Here is a 25,768-nt window from a genome sequence, read left to right as displayed (position 1 = left end):
TTAAAAATCTGGTGTATTGGTAAAAATGCTGCTTTGTCTGCTAACAGTACAGCCTTTTGATACAATTATTTCAATTCGAGCACCTGCAACTGGCAAGCTGCTGCATAGAGACCCTCCTTTTCAAATCGCAAATGGAGAAAACACCATTTTTTTTTTAAAAAGGCACCAGGCACTCCACCCCACCAAGCCACACTATCATTTTCTAACATACTGTCTTCCAATCCACAAAAATGCTACCCAATTTTGCAACACAAGTTTCCCTCCAAACTGCTTACCATCCTGAATAGGAAATATGCTGCCATTCCTTCAGCATCTTTGGAAGAAAATCTGTATTTCCCTCCCTAATAGCATTGTGGGTCTACCTACAGCACTTCTAAACAAAATCAGGTCTTCAATGTGTAGTGGAGTTCCTCTGTTCCTTCCAACAGTGACTTCTTCTTGGGTTCTCTGCCTGTGTGCTAGTACATTCCACAATGCCACAATCTTTACCATGGGTAGGATAAAGCAGCTGTTAGCCTTCTCAGCTTCTAACTGAGATCATGAGATAAATCTCCACTAATCAGGATATAAAGGACTGGGAGAAGCTAACAAGTTCTAATTTGGTTCAATTCCAGTTCGGGTCTGGCACTCTGCTGTATTTAGCTAAACATGCAATGTGCACTTAATCAAGTCTATTGTGCAATCTAACAGGAGACTCATGTAATTCAAACCAACTTTAATCAAAGAACAAAAGAAAATTTACAGCCCAGGAACAGGCCCTTCGGCCCTCCAAGCCTAAGCCAATCCAAATCTACTGTCTAAACCAGTCTCAATTCCTAAGCATCTGTATCCCTCTGCTCCCCACCTACTCATGCATCTGTCCAGACGCATCTTAAAATAATCTACCACGCCTGTCTCTACCACCTGTTAGCAACACGTTCCAGACGCCTACCACCTTCCGTGTGAAGTACTTGCCACATGTATCCCCCTTAACCTTTTAATCTCTCACTCAAAGTGTGACCTCTCGTTATTGAATCCTTCGTCCCGGGAAAAAGCCTCTCTCTATCCAATCTGTATAACTTCATGATTTTGTAAACCTCAAATCACATCCCCCTCCATCTCCTTTTTTCTGAAGGAAACAAACCTAACCTACTCAACCTCTCTTCAGAGCTCTCTTCAACCTTCCATGCCAGACAAGATCCTCAAACCTTCTCTGCACCCTCTCCAAAGCGTCCACATCCTTTTGGTAATGTGGCGACCAGAACTGTACACAGTATTCCAAATGCGGCCGAACCAATGTCTTGTACAATTTTAACATGACTCAATACCCTGTCCAATGAAGGCAAGCGTACTATATGCCTTCTTGACCACTCTGTCCACCTGTGCAGCAACCTTCAGGGTACCGCAGACCTGCACTCCCAGATCTCTCTGCCCATCAACTTTTCTCAAGACTCTTCCATTCATTGTACAATTCACTCTAGAATTAGTCTTGCCTAAATGCATCACCTCATTTGTCTGGATTGAAATCCATCTGCCACTTTTCCGCCCAACTCTCCAGTCTATCCATATCCTCCGACAATCCCTTATGCTTTCCATTACTCCAATTTTCATGTCATCTGCAAACTTGCTGATCATACCAATAGTGCCCCCTTCCAAATTATTTACGTATATCACAAACAATAGTGGCCCCAACACTGACCCCTGTGGAACACCACTGGTCACCTTTCTCCATTTCGAGAAACTCCCTTCAACTACTACTGACTCCTGTTGCTCAACCAGTTCTTTATCCACCTAGCTAGAACACCCTGCACACCATGTGACCTCATTAGTTTACCATGGGGAACCTGATCAAACGCCTTACTAAAGTCGACGTATATGACAACAGCTCTTCCTTCAGCTTTCAAATTGGTCACTGCCTCAAAGCATTCTATTAAGTTGGTAAGGCACGATCTCCCCCACACAAAACCACGTTGCCTATCACTGATAAGTCCATTCTTTTCTAAATATGGATAGATCCTTTCCCTCAGTACCTTCTCCAGCAACTTTCCCACCACTGATGTCAGGCTCACTGGTCTGCAGTTACCCGGAATATCCCTACTATCCTTCTTGTACAGGGGGACAACATGAGCAACCTTCCAGTCCTCCAGCACCTCGCCTGTGTTTAAGGATGCCACAAAGACATCTATCAGTGCCCCAGCTATTTCCTCTCTCGCCTCCCTCAGCAACCTGGGATAGATCCCAGCCGGTCCTGGGGATCTGTCCACCTTAATAACCTCTAGCCTACCCAACACATCTTCCCTACTTATGCCAACATGATCCAGACTAATCAAACTTCTATCTCTAGTCTCAACGTTCATCATGTTGCTCTCCTCAGTGAACATTGATGCAAAGCAATCATTCAGAATCTCGCCCATTCTCTCAGGTTCGACACACAGGTTCCTTCATTATCCTTTAGTGGACCAATCCTTTCTCTAGTTACCTGCTTATTTCTTATATAAGAATAAAATGCTTTGGCATTCTCCTTAATTCTGCTCGCTAAAGAAATTTCATGACACCTTTTAGCCCACTTGATTCCTCATTTAAGACTCGTCCTACTCTTCAGATATTACTCCAGGGCCCATTCTGTTCTTAGCTGCCCAGACCTTATGCATACTTCCCTTTTCCTCTTGGCTGGTTGTACAATTTATCCTGTCAGCCACCATTCATGAATTTTGCCTTTCCTAATCTTAGCCTTCAACAGGACATGCCTATCCTGAACTACCTTTGAAAGCCTTCCACATATCAAACGTCGACTTCCCTTCAAATAGTTATGTCCAATCCACATTTCCCAGCTCCTGCCTAATTTTCATATAATTGGCTTTGGCCCAGTTTAGTACTCTTCCCTTAGGACTACTCATCTTTTCTACAAGTATTCTAAAACTTATAGAATTGTAGTCACTGTTCCCAAAGAAATCCCCAACCACAACTTCTTCCAACTGTCGTGCTCATTCCCCAATACCGGGTCCAATATGGCCCTTTCCCTCGTCTGTACTATTGACATACTGCTCTAGAAAACATTCCTAGCTGCTTCTTACAACTTCTACACCATCCAGACCTCTGACGCTAAGTGTATCCCAGTCAGTGTTGGGAAAATTAAAATCTCCCATCACCACTACCCTATTGCCTCTACATCCTTCCATAATCTGTTTACCAATTTGTTCTTCTACCTCAGGCTCACTGTTGGGAGGACTGTAATACAGCCCCAATTTAACTGCACCCTTCTTATTTCTCAGCTCCACCCATAATGTCTCACTATCCATAGTGTCCTCCTTTAGCACAGCCACGATATCATCCCTGACCAGCAATGCAACTTGCCCCTCCCCCACTCCCACCGCCCCTTTTTTACTCCCTTCCTGTCCTGTCTGAAGCATCCACACCCTGGAACATTTAAATGCCAATCATGCCCTTGTTTCAACCAAGTCTCTGATTGCAAATAACGTTATACGCCCAGGCACCAATCCAAACCTTAAGTTCATCTGCCTTACACACTACACGCCTTGCCTTAAAGTAGATGCATTTCAGGCCACCAGTTCTTTTGCGTAGATCTGCTCTCTGCCTACTCGTCCCCTTATTAATGCTATCTTCATGATTCTTACAGTCTCCACCTCACTGCCTACTTGTTTTCTCTTCTGGTTCCCAGCCCCCTGCCACATCAGTTTAAAACTTCCCCAACAGCAGTAGTATAAACTCCCTGAAGGACATTGGTTCCAGTCTGGTTCAGATGTAGACTGTCCATTTTGCAATAGTCCCATCTTCCCCAGAACCGGTCCCAAAGTCCAACAAATCTGAACCCCTCCTTCCTTCACCATCCCTCAAGTTACTGTTCATCCTGCCTATTTTTTCATTTCTGCGCTTTCGAGATCACTACCTTTGAGGTCCTCCTCTAACTTCTCTCCTAGCTCCCGGAATTCTTCTTTCAGGACCTCATTTTGTTTTTTACTTATATCGTTGGTGCCTATATGCACCAAGACAACTGGGTGGTCACCCTCCCCTTTTAGAATGTCCTGCAGTCGATCGGTGACATCCCTGAGTGTACCTGGGAGGCAACATACCATCCTGGAGTCCCGTTTTCAGCCACAGGACCGCATATCTACTCCCCTCACAATAGAATCCCCTATGACTACAGCTGTACGAGTCTTTTTCCCCACCCTTGGGAACAGCAGTGCCCGCCACAGTGCCATGATCTTGGCAACTGCTGCTGTCTCCTGTTGAGCCATCTCCCCCAACAGTATCCAAAATGGTATACTGGTTTTGGAGGGCAATGACCTTCAAAACAGTACCAAACCTTACTTTGCCAAAGATTTTATGGGCATGCGTCCCCTCTTGGTATCTATAATCCAGATAATATCAATAAGGATTGGTGGCAGTGAATCTACCCAAAACACTTCAGATGATCTAGTTTATTCTCCAAAAACACGGTAGTTGAGTTCCCATGCAACCTCAAGCGACAGAAAATCGCACAATAGAAATAATGGAGCCTAAGGGAAAAATGGGGTTGGGGCAAAACACCAAATAGATCAGTAAAAATTGAAACAAAAATGAGAGAGAGTGTCATTTTCGAGAGAGAGAGTGTCATTTTCGAGAGAGAGAGTGTCATTTTCGAGAGAGAGAGAGTCATTTTCGAGAGAGAGAGAGTCATTTTCGAGAGAGAGAGAGTCATTTTCGAGAGAGAGAGAGAGAGAGAGAGTCAGTCATTTTCGAGAGAGAGTCATATTCGAGAGAAATATGACAATAAATTTAACACTAAGAGCTTTGAGTTTGCTGAATTATAGTCTGGGATTAAACAGGGGCCGAGTGTCATCATCAGCATCACCATTACTTACATGTGCAGTTCTGGGTGCAGGATTACAGAAGAAAATATTTAGTCCAGAAGTGGATGGCTTCATGGTTTATGGGATCATTGCCCTCAGACTGTTTCTTGGGGGGTGGCTTAAAAAGACATCTGGATTTTGTTGCTTTGCCATCTTTCTTTCATGAAAAAGCTGTTCAGAGGGTGCCTGATAAGACTTAATGCCACAAACTGCTGCCCTGCTGTGTTCTGCATCACAGTCAGTATCTATGAAGTCTAAATACTTCTCAACTTCCATCAGAATAGAAGACAAATTTGGGAAATTCTCATGATGCTGCATCCTAGACTACTACTACTTTATTTCGAGCTTCAATTTCCCCTGCTGTATCCTCACAATGGGACTCATGCTGCTTCATGACATCCTCATCTCCACTTCTTCAAATCCAACTTGCTTTGCAAAAGTGACGCAATGTTCTTTGATTGCTGGAAGCTCCTCTGACAATTTAACACCTTTAAAAACATGAAGAAAATCAGAAAGAAACTTCTGCCAAACTGCATATAAGCAATCCTTACTGACATCACCTCAGGCCTCCACAATGATGTAAATAGCATTCTTAATGTAAAAGCTCTTCCAAAATTGAAGAACACTGTTCTTATTATCCCCCTCAGTAGATGCAATCAGTTTCTTGAATACATGCCTTGAATAAGTTTTAAAATCTGCTCTTGTGCCCTGGTACATGGGTTTAAAAAAGGAGAGAGGTTGTGTTTGGAGGTAGAAATAGCATTTGATGGTTTCAGAAAGCTCACCGATGGTGAAAGTACAACTTGGTGCATTGCTCAGGAAAAAAAAGGAGAATCTTGAAATCCAAATTTTTTACTGCTGCAATAATTTCTAAAAACATCCTTGAAAACATCAAAAATAAAAAGCACAGAAAACGTTGCCCCCCTCATCCAGCAGTTTTTGCTTGACCTGAAGTAAACAACTCGAGTGGACTTCAGGTAATCTTCCAAAGTTTGCAGGTTGGCAGAGTTGTACACCAACACTGGCTTAAGCTTTTAAGTTTCCACTAGCATTGGAACCCAACACAGTCATACAATCTTTTGCAATCTTAATACCTGGGACATGAGCTTCATCTTAGAAATGTAGTTCTGGATGGCATTCGTTTCCAGTATAAACTGGCCTTGTCCAAACTGAAAATTAGATCTATGATGTAGCCTTCTTCCTCAAATCAATCAATTTTTTCTCCATGGGAGGAAATGACAGCATGCATTCACCTGCACTGGTAGCTTCACCATGTAACATCACGTTATGAAAAGCTCAGATCTTAAAACCAGCCACTACTAGCACTGGAGACAAGCTTATCTGCAGGATTTTCCACTTTGTCTTTAGGTCCTCATAAATTGATAAGACTTTCTATTTTATGTTGAGAAAGGTGGTCCAAGTTCACATTTTTGATTGATCTTCTACCGATGTACTCAGAAGCCACTCTATCTCAAGTTCCTTTCCTCATGATCTGACAGACTTGCTAGTTCTCAGACTTGTTCCAGCAATACAGCTTGCTTTAATCCTTTCTGCATTGTCTCCAATGGTGTGTAGCATAGACTCCTTTATTCCTGTTGCATGAACAATACCACATGCTCTTCCATTATGCTCAAAACACTTTACATCTAGCTTCTGTTCAAATGTTAGAGCTTTTCTTTTACAGTCATCACCAGTAACTTTTTTCACCTGGATGCTGCCTGTTGACATTCTTTCATAGTCATGGAAATCACAGTGAGATTCACAAAAAACTTTAAATTACTGAGTACAGCACCGTGCCTTCCATGAAGCTCTTCACCAGAAAGTGTGCAAGCTGACTGACCATGTGATGTGGAGTCCAGTCCTCTGCGTACAGTGACACCTAATGATGGGGAAGGAATCGTGTAATAGCCAATAGGAGTTAATGTTGTAGGAAAAACGTTCCCCAATTCATCAATCACATTAAAGCCAAATTGCACTGACAAAACACCCACTATAGGAGAATGACCTGTATCAATGTATATGAACCCAAAGACCCAACACAGACCCAAAGCAAGTTCCAAATCAAAACCAGCCAGTCTGAACCTCATGCTATTGTCATCAATTTGGTCCATATGAACATTTCAGCCAATTGGGACAACCAGGCTGCAAGAAGTCGAGTTGCTTTGGTAACAAACTTATTTGCATGTTGTAGCCTGGATATGGATAATGATGGAGCACCAAATTGACAGAAACATTAAATAACTAAATAAATGTTAATGGTAGGTCAGAAAATTCAAAGAGATTTCAAGAACAAAGAAGAATTTAAACATTTTTTAAAAAGGGAGAAAGCAGACTATGAGAGAAACCAAGCTAGTTATATAAAAACAAAAAAAAAGTAGGAGATTCTAAAAATATTTAAATAGGAAGAGAATTAAAGCTTGTATAGGTCATTCAGATGGTAGGTCTGGAATGCTGATACTGGAAAAGAAAATAAAGTAGGATTTAAACAGGTATTTTGAATTGGACTTCACTTCTGAAGACTGAAAAACTTCCCAAAGACATTTCTGAGGAGAGGTCACTCGACCAAAAACATTAACTCTGATTTTTCTCTACAGGTGCTGCTAGATCTTTTCCATCAATTTCTGATTTTGTTCCCAAAGACATCGTCTGCATCCCTTCATCTTAAAAGAACTGGCTGCTGAGAGAACAGAAGCATTAATTACAATTCCTCAGATTCTGGAACAGGGACCAGTGGATTGGAAAATAATAGAGGTAATGCCTTTGTTCAAGAAAGGAGGGAGATCTAAAGCAAGAAACTTCCAGCTCAGTATAAAATCTGGAATAGTAAAATTACAAGAATCTATCACTCTGTTATTGCAGAATACTTAAAGAATAATAATGTAATCCGCAAGAATCATTATGATTTTGTGGAAGAAAAATCACGTTTAACTAATTTAGTTGGATAAAGGAGTTATTTTAACACAAGTCAAAGGCAGATAATGCTGGGGTAACAAAACAGATAATGAAATGTTTAGCTAAGAAACAAAGAGAAGGGATAAATGGATTTTTTTTTGGAGTTGACAAGTTGTAACAAGGTGAGTGCTGAGGACACCACATGCATCAATAGTTTGGATAAGAGATCCATTTGTATGGCAGCTAATTTGTTAATGACAATAAGAGGGTCAAGAAAGGGGAGCTAAAATGCCGCCCGAGTGATCACTTTGCAGAACATCTATGTTCTATCCCCTGAGCTTCTAGTTGCCTGCCACTTCAAAATTTCTGTCCCGGGCTTGCTAAAGTGTCCTGTGAAGCCTCAATGCAAGATTGAAGAACAAAATCTTATTTTTCACTTGTGGATGCTGCAGCCTCTAGGATTCAACATTGAGTTCAAATGACTTCAGAGCCTAATTCCAGCCTTCCATGTTTGTTCTACCCACCTCACATCCTGTCCTGTTATAACATAGGTTGCTTTCAGCAGTGACCTCTTTGCATGTACTCCTAGGCCCATTATCAACCCAATTATATTGATTGCATTCGGCACAGCTATTTTCTCATTCTTACCTCATTACTTAAATCTCTCTTCTCTGGGCTCCATCTCCACCTATCCACTCACGTCTCCACCACTATCAAGCTGGAGGTTTGGGCATTAAATTTATTCAAGGCTGAATTCGACAGACTTTTGATCACCAAGTGTTATGGGGATTGGCAGGAAAATGGAGACAACTACCAGATCAGCTACAATTTTACTGAACAACAGCAGACTCAAAGGCCAAATGCTTACTATTACTGAACCATTCTTACGATGGTAGAGGAACCAATTTCTTTGCAATCCATACACCAGGAAGCATTCCCACACTTACATTTGCCATGGGCAAATCCTGAAAGGTTTTGCACTCAACTTGCATAGTCATATCAAATACACAGACCTCAGCCATCAAATCTTGGTAATACAACTTATATTCAGAGCTTTCGTTCAGAGGCAGGGATACTAAAGCCACAAGACCTTCACAACTGTAAACAAGTACTTAATTGGCTGCAAAGTGCTTTTAGAGATCTTTTAGAGGCAAGGAGCCATTCAAATGCAGGTCATTCCTCTTTCCCATTCTGTTGTGGCTGGATTACAATTATACCTATATCCACTGTACAGTAGTTTCAGTGCTGGGAAAATAATATCACCCCTTTGGATCCCAATAAGGGCAATGATCCCTTTTTAAAAAATTAAAAACCAATTAAAAATCTGATTAAATAATGAAAATGCTTCAATGCCATTTTTCACAGTACTAAACAATAAATAAGCCCAGAAATCCCATGGAGACCTTTACAGACAGCTCCAGGACAAAGCTGTAATATTGTTCAGCAACTCTGCCTCATTTCCCAGGATAATAATCACTTACATACTGCTATTAGATAAGCTACTTGTGTTGCAAATATGTACCTCTCTGTGAGGGCTAATTTAAGTACTGACAAGTAGGTATCAGTGTTTCAATAGCAATTAGGGCAAATAAGATGTAGCTAGTGAGAATGTGGACAGATAAAAATCACTATCAAGAACTTCTATGGCACCGTGGTAGTGTCCTTACCTTGGAGTCAAGAGGCCCACTTTCATGTCCCACCTGTTCTGGAGGTGTGAGATAACATCTCTGAATAGCTTGTTCAGAAATCATCATACTGCCAATTTGAGGATCCTTGTGATTGAGCACTGGTGTTGAATTAGAAAGCCAGGGTCACCAGTCTATAGTTCCCTGGCTTTTCCTTACCATGCTTCTTAAATAGTGGCACCATATTAGCCAGCCTCCAGTCTTCCAGCACCTTACCTATGACTACTGATCATATAAATATTAGTAGGGGGGGGGGGGGGCAGCAATCACTTCCCTAGCTTCTTAGAGAGAGTTCTAAGGTACACCTGATCAGGTCCAGTGGATTTATCCACCTTTTTGCATTAATACATCCAGCACCACCTCCTCTGTAACATGGACATTTTTTAAGATGTCACCATCTATTTCCTCACATTCTGTATCTTCCATATCCTTCTCCAGTCTGCAACTGATATAGGTTTCCTTCTTTTTAACCAAATCCTCAATTTTTCTAGTCATCCAGCATTCCCTACACCTACCAGCTCTGCCCTTCACGCTCACAGGAAATGACTGTTTCTGAATTCTCGTTATCTCATTTTTGAATGTTTCCCATTTTCTAGCTGTCCCTTTACCTATGAACATCTGCCCCCAATCAGCTTTTGAAAGTTCGTGCCCAATATCAATCAAAAAATTGTCCTTCCATCAATTTAGAACTTGAAAGTTTTAGATTTAATCTATCCTTTCTCATCACTATTTTAAAACTAATGGGACTGCAGTCACTGGCCCCAAAGTCACTCCCCCACTGACACCTCAATCACTCGCCCTGCCTTATTTCCCAAGAGTAGGTCAAGTTTTGCACCTTCTCGAGTAGACACGTCCACATACTGAATCAGAATTTTTTTCTTGTACACCCCTAACAAATTCCTCTTCATCTAAACTCTTAACACTATGGCAGTCCCAGTCTACATATGGAAAGTTAAAATCCCCTACCATAACCACACTATTATTCTTAGAGATAACCAAGATCTCATTACAAAATTTGTTTCTCAATATCCCCTGACTATTGGGGGGGGGGGGGGTTATAGTACAATCCAAAAATGGTGATCATTCCTTTCTGATTTCTCAGTTCCACCTAAATAACGTCCCTGGATATATCCCAGGAATATCTTCCCCAAGTACAGCCATAAAAGAGTTATCTCTTCGCAAAAAACATCAACCTCCCACCCCCATCCTTCCCATAGCATTTCTCTGAACATCCGATATTGCCAGCTTAATTTTTCACAACGGTGGTATCCCTACCTCTGGACCAAGAGGACCAGGTTCAGGTCCCATCTGTTCTAATCATTAGAGGTGTAGTAACATCTCTGAACAGGGTGACTGGAAAATATATGATACTGCCAGCTTAGCACTTCTGTGGCACAATGGTTCTCTACTTTTAAACCAGGAGGGCGGGGTTCAAGTCCCACTTGGTGCATCATCACATATCTGAACAGGTTGATTTTAAAAATAACATCCACCATACTGCCAGCTGTGCAGTTTTTTGGAAACAATTCCCCTTTCTAATATTAAATAAAAATATCATGGTGCAAGTAGACTCTGCATTGAATTGTGCCTTCATCTCTCTCACACAAAACCTGGGACTCCTCAAATTAAGGAATTTCAGTTCTTTGGAACTGGAATCTCCTCCATAGTCACATGCAGAGTATCAACAAGAATTATGGAAAATTAAAACACATCACTATTTCATTACCCTAACACAATCTTCTGTTGGTCCCCTGCACTCAGAATATTTATTGGTCAACCTTTTTACCAGCCACTAAAACAGAGTGCAACAGCCATCCTTATTCATCTAAGAAACACTCTTTGTGGCACAACGGTAGTATTGGTTTGAGTCCCACTGCTCTAGAGGTGTGATAACATTCTCTGAACAGGTTGATGAGTAAAATAGGTTATCAGATTATTAAAAAAAGACAAACATGAAAATAACACTATCTAGCTTACCTATAGCTTTCCAAACACTTTTACATTGGCAATTACAATTAAATAACTAAAATGAAACTTGGAAATTGGTAAGAAGAAAAAATAAATACTTAACAGTACAATTACTTTCTAGGATACTTTGCAAGTGCAATTCAAGGACTGGGCACATTGGCCAAAAGGAAGACTACATACCAAGCTAAATGAGCAAAATGGGAGTCTGTAGAAGCAGCAATTATTTCACAATTAATCTTGTTGAAATCTTCTATACGATCACTAAAAGCGATAATCTCAGTTGGGCATACATAGGAGAAATCAAGTGGGTAGAAAAAGAAGACTACATATTTTCCTGTTGAGAAAATGAACAGTTAAATTCATTAACAGTGTTGTGAATCAAAAAAAAACTTTGTACAAAACCAACAATTGCAACCTATGTCGAGAATGGTGTGGAGGTACCAGTTTTGGACTGGGGTGGAGAAAATCAGAAGTGGTCACCCAACACCAGGTTACAGTCCAACAGATTTACAGAAGAACATCAATTATCCGAATGAGTATTTTGTTCAGATTATCGAATGTTCAGATAATAGAATGCCGGATAACAGTTTAGCCAAGCATCACGACCTTGTAATCTTGTCTGGAAAATCCAAAATTCAGATAATCAAATGCCAGACAGAGGAACCTCTATTTGAAATCACAAGCTTATGGAGCGCTGCTCCTTTGTCACCTGATGAAAGATCCAAAAGCTTGGATTTCAAATAAACAGATAACCTGGTGATGTGACTTCTGACTATGTTAAGAATGCCAGTTCACTTATTACTTCCATCAATCTAAAGAGCAATAAAAGCAATGTATATACCAGATAGTCCTCTGAAGTGACCCATTCTTATTGCCACCTCAAGAGACAAAAATTATATGTATCACTTCAACACCTCTGTGCTTGTACAATATGTTCCAGTGCTGCCTCTGGATTCCTCCTGGTATTTTTGAACAGGATGATGAATACTTCAAAATACCAAACCAGTCAGAGTCAATGCATAGAGGCTGACCAACCACTTTCCTGTTTGCACTGATCACAGACCACCCCTATGCTGTGTAAAAGCATGCTTCATTTAATAGACCAACAGCAGATACTTCAACACACAAGTTTAGTGTTAAAAAAATGCATTGATAAGTCAGGGGATGGGAATGTGTAAAGGTATTCAGGGGTTTGAGGCTAAAAAACTTTGTTTCCTTGGTTTTTTTAATTTAAAACTGCTGCCACAATTTTATCTCAATTTAGCAGAATTTAAATCAGAAAGATCTTGGAGCGTCAGAGGCTGAGGGGTGACCTGACAGAGGTTTACAAAATTATAAGGGGCATGGATAGGATAAATAGGCAAAGTCTTTTCCCTGGGGTCGGGGAGTCCAGAACTAGAGGGCAAAGATATAAAAGAGACCTAAGGGCAACTTTTTCACAGAGGGTGGTACATGTATGGAATGAGCTGCCAGAGGATGTGGTGGACACTGGTACAATTGCAACATTTTAAGAGGCATTTGGATGGGTAAATGAATATATGGGTTTGGAGGGATATGGGCCGGGTGCTGGCAGGTGGGACTAAATTGCATTGGGATAGCTGGTCAGCATGGACGGGTTGGACCGAAGGGTCTGTTTCCATGCTGTACATCTCTATAACTATGACTGTCAAATCATTTTACAATTCTAATTTTCAAGGCCAACCTCAAAACACAACTGACAATCCCCATGGCTGCCTCAGCATTCAGAGGTCAGCGACTTCAGTGGTCCTATCTCTTGTTGGAACATTCACACATACCCTCTTGCCATGGAACTGAAACTACATTGTTCACCAATACATCACCAATCAATACATCACCTCTTCCAGAAACTTGAGGTACCAGCAGCCTTAACTTTTTTTTAAATACTACTGTCTTCTCAATCACTGATATATACTTTCCCCTTCCATCACCTCTGTAGATAACTTTCTTTTATACAAATAGTAAGGGATTCTAATTTATGGAAATCCAGCTTGTTCACATATGAACATATAGTTGAAGACAATTTTCCCACCTGCACATATTTTCAAACTTCGCTTCATAAGATTTAGCTTCTAGACATTTAATACCAAGTTGTGGCGAATGCCTTCTCTGTATCACCTGTACAAATTGCAACCATGAGCTCCTCCAACCAGCTCCTCCAACTATCTAGATTCCCAAGGACAAAAGGGCTCAACAACAGTGTGGGCCTAAATAAGATGCATTAGTGCTGGGTGAGGTCCACAAGGGTCATCCTGGCATGGCCATACTGCAGCTTATGACATTACATCTAAAAAGGCAAAAAAGACAAACATTCTTAGTTATTAATACCTTAGTTCCCTAAACAAATATACAGCTCAGTGTATGCCAGGATGATTTCCCATTTCTCAAAAATCACATATTAGAAAATTGTATGCGAGAACTCTGGATTTTTAAAAGAATTCCAACTTCCTAAATAGGTACTGGGCTGTAGTATGACCAATCTACATTTCAATACACCACCCCATAATGGAGATCTTTTATAAACAAAGTTAGAGAGAAACAAACTTTTCATCTGAAGCAAGATATTAGCAAAATGTCGCAATTTTATCTCAAAACTGATCAAATTCTGCTGTTTTTGAACAAAAAGTTCTTCAGATATGACTGCAAGATTATGACTGTCAAAACATTTTATAATTCTTTCCTCATCTGGCTCTCTGCCACAAGACCCATAATGCATCAGGCATTTGTGATGTTCATGCCCATAAAAGGACAGATGCAACAGGCAGCTGAACGCATGCTTATCCCAAGCAGTAGTTCAAATACTCAGTCTGCCATTTTAAACAATATGGAGGAATTTCTCACATTGGTTGCTCAACACCTTAACGAAGTGCAGGAAAGTGCTCTCAAGCTCTTGACTAGCAATGTTGTTCATTTAGATAAACCATGAGAGAGAAAATTGAGAAACAGCAAATGGAAACAGGAATCTTCAAGGCACTCTACCTCTCATCTTTTGCATCCATTCCCCCTTTCCCCCCAAAGGGAAATTGCCTTCTGCCTCAATGACCAAGTCTACTTTGTACAGCATACCCATCTCAGGTATCTCGACTGTTAGAGCAGGGGAATGAGCAGCCTGCCTTTAAACTTTATTGAAGCCACAGCACATAAGAATAGAAAGCATAAAAGGAAGACCAGTGGATATTAGAGGTTTAATGTCTCTCTCTCTCTATGGTTGTACATCATTCCATAACATTTTCATGCCACTCAGATACTGAAACATTTCATGTCCATATCGAGCAAGACTTGGACAATATCTCTGCTTTGGATGAGAAGTGACACATAATATTCACACCACACAAGTACAAGGAATCAAATCACAACCCTTAAATGTTCATTGGCATTACCATTAGAGAATCCTCCACTATCAACATCTTGGGGGTTACTGTTGGCCAGGAACTAAACTGGATCAGCCATAACAATACTGTGGACACAAGAGCATTTCAGAGGCGAGAATTTCTACAGCAAAAACTCACCTCCTTTCTCTACAATGACTGTCCACTGTCTACAAAAAGTACAAGGAGTGCCTGGACGAATACAGTTCCAACTATTCTCAAGCATGACATCATTGATGACAAGCAGTCTTCTTGACTAGTATTCCATCCACCATAAGCAACACTTATTCCCCTCACTACCAACACATATCAATAGCCAAGTTTACCATATAAGATGCATGCAGCAAATCACCAAGACTCCTCCAACAGCACTTTCCAAACCTGTAATCCCTACAACCTTAAGGGGGAACAGATGCCTGAAAATATTATCAGCTACAAGTTCCCCTCCAAGCCATACACCATTCTCACTTGGAAACGTATCGCTGTTTATCCACTATTGCTAGATAAACATACTGAAATTTCTTCCTTAACAACATTTGTGGTGTTCTTTATTTTATGTACTCTGGTCATTTGAAACATGCCTATCAGATGCAGTCATGGGTTTTTGTAACAGTGAGGTAAGTGGCTGTAAGCACCCTGGCCACATTAGGTTCTCTTCCTTGAGATGATGATGCAAAGTCATCAGCAACTTCACTCTTCTGTAACTTCATTCCTTTCTGCAGAACCATCTTGCGCAAGGCACAAGAGACTACAATCATGCTCAACACTTGCTCAAGAATACAGAGGCAGACAAGCATATGAAGCTCATCTTCAACAGCCGAATGACTTGTTCAAAAGATAATCCTTAAGGTTACAAGCACGTTGTTAAACTTTTTTCTCTGTATCAGTGGGAGGGCACTTCTACAAGGTCCTCAGAAGATTGTCCAGTCTCCAAAGAGCAATTACTCATTGTTTGTAAATTCCCCAAGAGAAATGGCTGCAAAATGAAGGAATCATGGTAGCTTCTGAAATCACCTGGACAGATATACATGAAAGCCACCCAATAGTCACATGACAGCTGTACACAGCTGATGAAGAATCCCATCCAAATGATAAATAGTGATCTGAAGGTGCCTTGATTCCCATGTATGTATCGTGTTTGACTTCCTGTTCCTGCACAAATCCTGCAGTCAAATGCCACTAACTCATGGGACATCCTGTCCCAGATGCCTGAAGATATATGGAACAAAAATCTGTCATTAAAAATCAGGGCAAAAATTGCAAACCTGAGTAAATGCTATCCTCAAATCAAGAGACAAGCAACAATGATATTACTGTGGAAATTCAGCTATTGCAAAGTAAGTGAGAACCATCTGCATACTACCAGCTTCATCAGTATAAAAGTGCACTTAAATGACAGCTTTGGCATGTATCATATTAATCTCCTGGGAAATATATTTGCATATCTTATCACCTCCTGGATGGAGTTGAAGGTGGAGGAATTCAGTCCTTGGCCACCACTAGAATGATTTTTCTGCCTGGCTCTCAAAAAGGTCTTGATTCAGGAGGCTATAGTTTTTCTTCTATTCACTCACAGGAACAAGGACATCGCTTGCTGGCGAGCATTTATTACGCATCCCCCTAGTTGCCTTTGGGAAGGTGGTGGTAAGCTGTGAAAAATCTGCTGACAGTTTTGGCCTTCTTAGGCATTGCTACTACATCTTATCAGAGAAGCTGATCTTGTCTGCATTTGCTTTGCTGGGGAAATCACCTCCCTTAAGCTACAGGTCTGTGCCCATCCCCTCTGATCAATGGAGTGGCACATGGTTGAGGAGAAAGCAGGTGCCATTGTTGTTGCTCCTGCTGTTGGTGATGGTGTTAATGTGCCTGCTTTTCTTGAACCTCAGAGGTCCATTATATAGCTGCAGAATGTCTCCCAATTCTGACAGCAGAAATGAATGGACAAAGTCAAAGTTAGGTGAAGCGACTTCCAAAAAATTCAGAAAACCCTTTAAATCCGTTCAAAACATGCTAACAAAGAAAAGGAAAACGCTAATCACCTTTAAAAATATTTCCAACCTATTAACTTAATTGGCTAAGATAAGCACTCTCACTATCATCGAGTCATATAGTCTAGAATCAGGCACTTCAACCCATGTCTATACCTACCAAAGACCAAACTATACTAATGCTATTCCTGGTGAAGGGTTTATGGCCAAAACGTCGATTCTCCTGGTCCTCGGATGCTGCCTGACCGGCTGTGCTTTTCCAGTACCACACTCCAACTCTGGTCTCCAGCATCTGCAGTCCTCACTTTCTCCTCATGTTATTTACCTGCACTTGGTCCATAGCCTTTAATGCCCTTGCATTTGGAGGGCTCATCCAGATGTTTAAGTGTTTCAAAAGTACCTGCCTCTACCCTATTTAAGGCATCGCAATCCAGATTTCGACTACCCTCGAGGTGAAAAACTCTCAAAACTCCTCTAAACCACTTATTTCTCTCACCTTAAATGTTTGCCCTTTGGTCTTAGGCATGTCTGCCACAGTGAAAAGATTCTCATGATCTACTGTCTATATCTCTCAATTTTGTACATCTCAATTAGATCCCCCACAGCACTCCACCCCTCCCCACCACTTCAGACCCCTTTGCTCCAAGGTTAACAAACCCAAACTATCCAATTCCTCCTCACAACAGACTTTTCGTGCAATATCCTGGTGATTCTCCTCTGCACTCGCTCCAGTGTAATCAAGACCTTCCAATAGTATGGCAGCCAGGACTTCACACAATATTCCATTTTTGGCCTAGCCGATGTTTTATGAAGTTATAACAAGACTTCCATGCTCCTATATTCTATACATGGGTTAATGAAGGAAAACATCCCATAAGTGTTCTTGATTCCCCTGTCGAGCTGTGCTGACACCTTCATGGACCTACGGACTTGAACACCAAGATCCCTTTCTTCCTCTTTACTCTTTAGGGACCTATCATTCATTGTGTATATTCTTCCCTTACTGCATTACCTAGTAATTATCAGGGTTAGATTCCATCTAATTTCAGAATTTCCACTGCTCTGCCCAATTTACCAGCGGCCTGAGACTATCCTCTACACTATCAACAACATTACCAATTTGGCATCTGCAAACTTGCTAATTAAACCTTCTACATTCACATTCAAGTCATTAATGCTGATATGAAAGAGCAAGGGTCGTAGCAGCACACTGCCGGTCACAGGTTTCCAATCACAACAACATTCCTCCACCATTACACTTTGCCTCCTGTTTGCAAGCCATGTTTGGATCCTGTTTGCCAACTGAGCTCTTTTGGACCAGCCTTCCATCAGACTCCTTGTCAGAGCCGACCTGAAGTCCATATACTACCCTCATCAATATATTTAGTCACCTTTCCAAAAACTCAATGTGTCAGGCAGGATCATCCTTTACCAACTCCAGGCTGACTATCCCTGATCAATCCATGCCTTTCCAAGCGTCAATTAATCCTGTCCCTCAATGTTCTTCCATAATTTCCCTACCAGTGGCACAAGGCCAACTGGTCTGTTACTACCTGGCCCATCCCTGCTGCCTCTCCTGAATAAAAGCACCATATTAGCTATCCTCCAGTCATGCGGCACTTCAACTGTGGCTGGTGAAGTATTAAATATCTCTGCCGGGGCCCATCAATCACGTTTGCCTCCCATAGCAGCTTGCAATACATCTTATCAGGCGCAGGGAAAATATGTTTTTAAGCACACTAAAATATCTAATATCACCTTCTAATCTTAAGATGCTCTAGAACCTCACCGTCTCAAATGAAATCCCTGGCAATGTCTTCCTCTTCTGTGACTACAGAAGAGTAGTATTCTTTTAAAGCCTCACCCACATCCTCAGGCTCCATGCCCAGGTTGCCCCTTCAGTCTGTAATAGGTCCCACACTTTCCCTGATAACACGCTCACTCTTAACATATTTATAAAAAGCTTTAGGATCAAGGAAAATTCTATCTGCTAAAGATATTTCATGGTCCCTCTTTGCCCTCAATTTACTTTTTGAGAAACCCCCTGCACACACTATACCTTTGAAGAGCCTCTCCTGTTTTTTTACATGTTGTATGTGATATATGCTTCCTTCTTTTTCTTTATCAAACTCATGAAATACCTTGACATCCAGGGCTCCCTGGACTTGTTCCCCTGACCTTGATACTTACAGGAATATAATACAGTGGCCCTGTATTCCCACTATGATATTTCCCACTTTCCAAACAGACTTAGACTGGGAGCATCTACTCCCAGTCTATGTTTACAAGATCCTGTTGAATGATATTGAAATTGGCTTTTACCCAATTTAGACAATTTCTGCACAACCCTTTCCATAAGGACTTTGAAACTTAGTTATGGTCACTATCTCCACTGAAAATTCAACCACTTGACAAGCTTCATTCCCAAGGATTAGGTCAAGCACTACCCCATTTCTAGTAGGACCATCTACATACTGATAAAAACCTCTCCTGAATGCACTTTCAAGATTCCACACCACCTAATCCTTTCACACTAAGGTGATTGCAGTTATACTTAGCAAAGGTGAATAATAACCATGTTTCTCTCACAGCTTTGAGATTTGCCTATATGTCTGCTTCTCCATGTCCAGCTGACCTTTGGGGGGCCTGTAGCATAATCCCAGAAAAACAACTGCCCCTTTTTTTATTTTTAAGTTCTCCCAAGATGACCTCAATTGAAGAGGATATCCTCCTCCCATTATTGCAGTGGTAGATTCTTTTATCAATAATAATGCCCCATCTCTTTTACATACCTCTGCTATTGCGGTTGAAACTTATATATCCTGGCATGTTGAGCTGCCAGTCCGATCATTCCCTCAACCACCTCTCAGTGATTGCAACAATATTATTGGGACAGTTTCTGGGGTAGATGGGATCTGCAGATGCTGAATGGGTTACACCTGAACTGGATTGGTTCCAATACCCTTCCTGAGAGGTTTGTTCATGCTATTGGAGGGGGTTGGGGCACAGTAAATTGAAAGTCGGGAACAAGTTCCATTCTGGATATAGAAGGAACGCTAAGACATGCTCCAGTAGACAAAGACATAGGAGGTCCAGAAAGCTAAAACTTTTGTCTATCTTCATGCGAGGAACTTGAATAGTAAAGCAAATGAGGACTGATTAGCATGTGGGTGTTTCTCAAGTATCATGTTGCAGTTTAAAGTGGTGTTCAGATTAATGGAAAATATGGATTATCAACTTCCATTCTCCGTCATCTGATTTTGATACCAGACACCCTCAAAAAGAACTGAAATTGTTTTTAAAAGCAAAAAATATGAACCTAAAATTGTTGCAGTGATCATCTGACTAAAGACAGAGGTTAGTTCAGAAAACCAATACTGATAAAGCCATATCAGCTGAACTGAAATTATGAACTTGTCTAAAGACACAAACCCAGTCAGGCATCAAGAAACTCTTAAAGTAACACTTAAGCTGCATATATTAAGCACGAAAGGGAAGCCTACAACTATTCATCCTGAAGCCAAACTCAGTATGCAAATAAATAACTCTATGGCAGAGCAGCACAAAGAAAATGGATTTACAACAATGACTGGAAGTCCTTTGCTTTCTCTTGTTCGTTTCAGCATTTTGAAAGCTAACTGCTGAGGAAACGGATTGGAGAAACATAAATTTACCAGGAACTCAAGGTTTCTTCAGAATTTGTTACTGCTGAGGATTCCACACTATAACAGAACCACTATGGGCTGAGGTTTAATTTTGGCAACTGAAAGTCTCTCGGAAATTGTTAAACAGCATCATCTATATTCCTATTATACCATACACTTTCCTCTTTTAAACTTTATATCTCTGTTTTGCGTGCGTGTGAATGGGAGAGGATGATGTAAAATTCCTTCATTTTTCTTAATGAGAGTAATAACATTCCTTTCTTTCTTTCACTCAAGGCAAGTTTGTAAATGATAGTTCAAGAGTCAAAATTAGGTTGTGTGATATAGCTGTGTACTAAAAATATTCAAATTTCTGTTGTAATCAAATGAGGGGTTAAAAAAAACAAATTTATAGCTCCTCTTCCAGTTGTAGCAAGCAGAGGTCAGTGTGTTGCTGCTGGCTCTGCGACACACCAACAATTTTATGACGATCAAACAGCTCACAAAATCACACTTACAAATCTATCCAATCTGTCAAGTTATTACAAACCTTAATTAAATTTTCAACCATTGTTTTATAACTTTACCTACACTCTGGCATTATTTTTACCTCTATATTTAGACAGTTTAAGTTGCTCAAATTGTCCATTTGGCATCACAGCAGTGGCTTCAAAATCAGGGGCTAGCTTCCCAATCATGGCTTTTCCAGCAGTCATTCTGAAATAATCTGAAAAATAGTTACATTAAAATATAGCTGTGCCTTATTCCTTGATACTGTGAGGGTCATCGGCCCAGTACATAAACTTTTTAATTTAATTCATATTCTAAACAAACATATCACTAAAAAACAGAAATTCAGCATGACAATACCAGAAAGTTTGATAAAGCAATATAACATGAAATGGTCCAACTGGACTAATGAAAACTATGTTGCCAGTTTGACTTCAAGGCCAAAGTGAAGCCACTGAATCAAGCAATCCCAATCTAGAATTTCAATATATAATCTATTTGGACTTGTGTAGCAATGACCTCCATAATAAATGTGATTCGTTATACAGGGACATTGCCTGGCACACAAGATTCTAAGACATGTCTCATGGTGTTCTAGTCAAGGCCCAACCCATAACATTGCCAGAAAAGGAACATGATATAACTGCACATGAAATGGCTGGCATCCAATCACAAAGTCACCCTTTACTTGTGCACAGTACACTAGCTATGGCTATCCAGCTCAGTCAGTCCCCACCTCTCTTTCCACCCCCCACCACCACAAGAGGAGATTCAAAATCCCACTTTTTTGTTTTATTAAAACAGTACAATTTACAAATAAACAATTAATGTTAACAGCCATATACAGAGAAACAACAATTTACAAGGGAAAGAGGCAGTAAAGCCAGACCCCAAACCCCACCATTCAAACACTTTCCAGGGAAATAAAGACAAAGCTCAAATCCCACTTTCAGTCATCACAAAAGCAACAGTAACAAATATTTACCAGACAATCCAATTAGATAAGAAACAGTGTGTAGAATACAAACACCTCCCCCCCCCCCCCCCCCCCCCCCCCCCGAGCAACCCACCAAGTCACCCGTCCTTCCCAGCCACTCAAAGGCAGCCCGTCCCTACTCCCCTTCCAGCTCTCCATTTGCACCGTGCACCTTCCGGCCACTTCTCGGACAGCTTGTCCCAATTACCCTTTCCTCGGGACAACAGCGTTCAGAATGGCCTACTCACCTTCCAGCTTTTGGGGCAGCCTACCTAATTTCAGGTTCACAGGACGGCCTAGCCACCCTCCGGCTCTAGGTTGTCTGAAAGCTCTCTTTCCTATGAGCCTTCGAGCTCACAGTAAGGCCTTCCAGACCAAGGAACACATAAGACAGCGCAGCTGATAAATCCAACAAGACAGAGTCAAATTATCAACAAACAGAGCCCACAACCATAGACAGCAAGTGCACACCCCACAGGTATTCAGTCTCCACAGAATCCTGGCCCATCCATAGAGAACCAAGCCCACTCACACGAATACAGTACATTATAAAGATGCAGTTAACTCACGGATTTGGTCCACTCAAACTCAAGGACACAGCAATTGCTCACCTCCTGGTACACACACAGGTGTTCAGTCTTTACAGAGACCTAAACCACCAAAGGGCCAGGCCTACCCACACAGGAAATGTTCATCTGGAAAGATGTATTTTCTCACAAGGGCTCAGTCCAAGAACCAAAAAAGTGAAAACATACAAAAACAAGAAAACCAGAGTGCTAGGGCTAAGCCCTGCCACAAAAATCAACACACTCTTTTACTTTGAGAAAATGACTAACACACAGGCTGTAGGCACTCAGTGAAACAACAGTTCCCTAATGAGGGCTAAAATACACCTGAAACACAGACTACTGATTTCTAAACTGCCTGATTTACAGTCAATAAAAAAAAGGAATACCAGTTAACAAACTGGCTGGATAATTCAGTCAGTTCAAGGATCAAGTTCCCCAAAAAGCAGAAACATGTTTTTCAACAGAGTCAGTCCCCTAACTGAGGAGATTCTAAATCCAGTTTATTTTTATTCTAATCAATTTGAAATCATTGCTTTTGATATTTACACATGAAGAACAGGAAAGGAGTCAACATTCGATGCTACAGCTGGTTGGGGGGGGGGGGGGGGGGGGGGGGAAGAGGGGGTAGATGAAAGAGAGAAGATTGAAGCCAACATGATGTGTATGCATCCTCAGCCTGACAGAGGCACATTGAAATGAAAGGGTTTGGTGCATAACATATCCTTCAAGTGATTGCAACTGCTAGCCAAGATGGATGCATGAAGGAGCAAGTGATGAGCTGGAGCAGACAGGCATATGGTGTTCCATTCTGGGGAGTGCCCCAATCTAGTTTCTCTCCAACACGAATTCCTTGCAACTGTGATTTATGTAATAAGTTATGAACTTCATTCTTTGAAGCTTCAATATTTTCAAAGTCTGCAGCGTCCACCATGTAAACGATAGCATTAATTCCTCTCTAGTAACATTTCCACATGCTTTGGAAGCTTTGGAATCTTGTCTGTCCAACAATATCTCAGATAGGGGTTTGGTCCACTCCCAAAGGCAGAATCCACTCCAGGGTGCAGCAAATATTCACCTCCCAGCACACACAGGTGTTCAGTCTTTACAAAGGCTTAGTCCACTGACAAGGGCCAGGCCAACCCACAGGGACAGCTCATCTCAAAAGATGTATTTTCGCACAAGGGCTTAGTCCAAAACACCAAAAAAAGTGAAGACACATTCAAATGAAAAACAAGAGTGCAACAGCTGAGCCCTGCCACAAAAAAAATCAGCATAGTCCTTTTCTCAAAAGTAAAAGAGCAACACAGGCTGTAACCAGCCAGTGAAACAAGAACTGAGTTAATAAGAACCGAGTTACACCTGAAACACATTGTATGAAATCAGGCAGTTTAGAAATCAGTCGTCACTAAAAAAGGAATACCAGTTAACAAACTGGCAATATAATTCAGCCAGTTCAGGAATCAGATCCCCCTAAACCAGGCGCAAAAAAAACTAACAGCAGCAGTAACACACTGACTGTGGCCCAGCCAACCGAGTCAGTCCCCTAAACGGAGGAGATTCTAAATACTCTTTATACATTTATTAAACAGTACAGAGTACAGTTAACAATAAACAGAAAGCAGCAGTTCACAAAAAAACCCACTATATACAAGGGATAAGGCAGCAAAGTCAAACCCCAAACCCCACAGTTCAAACAGTTTTCAGGGAGATGAAGACAAACCTCAAATCTCAATTCCATTCATCACAAAGATAACAGTAACAAACATAGGCAAGACAGTGCAATCAAATCATAGTCTCAATATCGCTATTAAAAAAAACACCTGATACCCATCCGCACCATGTACTGATCAGGCAGTCCTTAGCTAGCCTTCCCACAGGGAAGATGTCAGCCTTCCGGTCTCTGGCCACCCTCTGTATTGACAAATCCTCCACTCTGGTCGTCGATCACCCGTCACCCAATGTACTGGTTGGTCTACCCCGGGCCACTTTCCTACAAGCTGGTTGCCAGCCTTCCAATCTGACAGCCCTGCGTACTGATTGACTCTCCCCAGCCCATTTTCCTTCAGGACGGATGTTGGGCACTGGCTCACGGTCACCCCACATACGAACAAAACCACCCCTAACCTACTTTCCTACAGTCAGGCTGTTGCCCTTCCAGCACTTCATCGCCCCACATACTGACTTACTGACCCTTTCTCCTCAAGAATCTCTACCATCAGGGAGAAAGTATAGAAGCCTGAACACACACCAGCCAGTTTCAAAACAGTTTCTACCCTACTGTTGTTAGAATACTGAACTCTCAAACTCTTAACATTTGTCTGTACCTGTTTTTTTTTGTTTTGACTGCTATTTACCCATTATTTACTTATCCATGCTAATTAACTCTGATCTGCCTATATTGCTCGCAAGACAAGGCTTTTCATTGTGCCTTGGTACACACGACAATAAATTCAATTCAGTTCCAATCAAGAACATTTCAGTCAACACAAAATACCTGGTTGCAATCACTCCACTCCCAACAAAAGTTTGGGGGATGTAGGCCTGGTGTTTCTCCTGTAGTTTTTTCTGCCGGGTTTTTGCCTCATGTCGGATATCTCCAATTCGGACACTGCTGCTGGCGTCACGTATCAGACCGTAGCCAGTCTCTTGCATCAAGACCATCTTGAGTGTTTCCTTCTCTTCTGGCGGTAATTGCATTGAGGCTGCATCAATCTCGGATTCCAAAATTTCCTCAACACTAGATGGTGGGAAAGAACCTACAATTTCTGAGGGGCCTTCTGGCTGCGATGAGGGGCCAGGTATATTTGGCTCATGCCTATTTGCAAAGTAATGGTTTTCAGGTGATCCATGTTTGTTCAGAACCCCCTCAGCTACCCAAACACTTTGTAGATCATGGGACTTGACCTTGCCTCATATTCATACAGGGCCACTTCCATGGTTCTGGCTCCAAAGTTTGTACCCAAATTAAACTCACGCGGTTAAAGGCGACACAGACATTCCTGCTTCAGTTTCACCGCCATCCCCCACCAGGGGAAAAAAAAAATCAGGTTGAACCTGGTGAGGAGTCTTCTCAACAATTCTACTGGAGCTATCCCTCTTTTGAGAGAGGTGATCCAATAATTGAACAGAACAGTTTAGTATCAAGCAACACTGTAGACTGCTTCTTCAAGCCTGGCTTCAATGTTTGGACCACTTTTTGCCATACCATTGGATGGTGGTTGATATGTGCAGAATGCCATTTGACTTCAGGAAATACTTAAATTCTCTGCTGGTAAGTGACATCCCACTGTCTGTTTCTAATACTTCTGGGAGTCCATGTAT

General features: G+C 41.4%; 1 protein-coding gene across 2 annotated transcripts in view; it reads right to left on the bottom strand.

Annotated features, from left to right (window-relative positions):
• Positions 1–25,768, bottom strand: part of LOC140479948 (peroxiredoxin-1-like) — a 57,715-nt gene that overhangs the window by 19,974 nt on the left and 11,973 nt on the right. Inside the window, exons 1-3 of one of the 2 annotated variants that reach the window (XM_072574370.1) lie at positions 22,490–22,499; positions 21,003–21,119; positions 11,555–11,708 (exon numbers count right to left, since the gene is read on the bottom strand). In XM_072574370.1, the coding sequence (XP_072430471.1) occupies positions 11,555–11,708; positions 21,003–21,108 (260 nt within the window). In that variant the 5' untranslated portion in view covers positions 21,109–21,119; positions 22,490–22,499. Of the gene's footprint in view, positions 1–11,554; positions 11,709–21,002; positions 21,120–22,489; positions 22,500–25,768 lie in introns of those variants that run through there. The other variant, XM_072574369.1, reaches the window with a different exon arrangement.

This window comes from Chiloscyllium punctatum, chromosome 7, assembly GCF_047496795.1.
Source record: "Chiloscyllium punctatum isolate Juve2018m chromosome 7, sChiPun1.3, whole genome shotgun sequence".
Taxonomy (NCBI): domain Eukaryota; kingdom Metazoa; phylum Chordata; class Chondrichthyes; order Orectolobiformes; family Hemiscylliidae; genus Chiloscyllium; species Chiloscyllium punctatum.
Note: the sequence above shows the minus strand (reverse complement) of the source record. Positions and strands in the feature narration are given on the sequence as shown.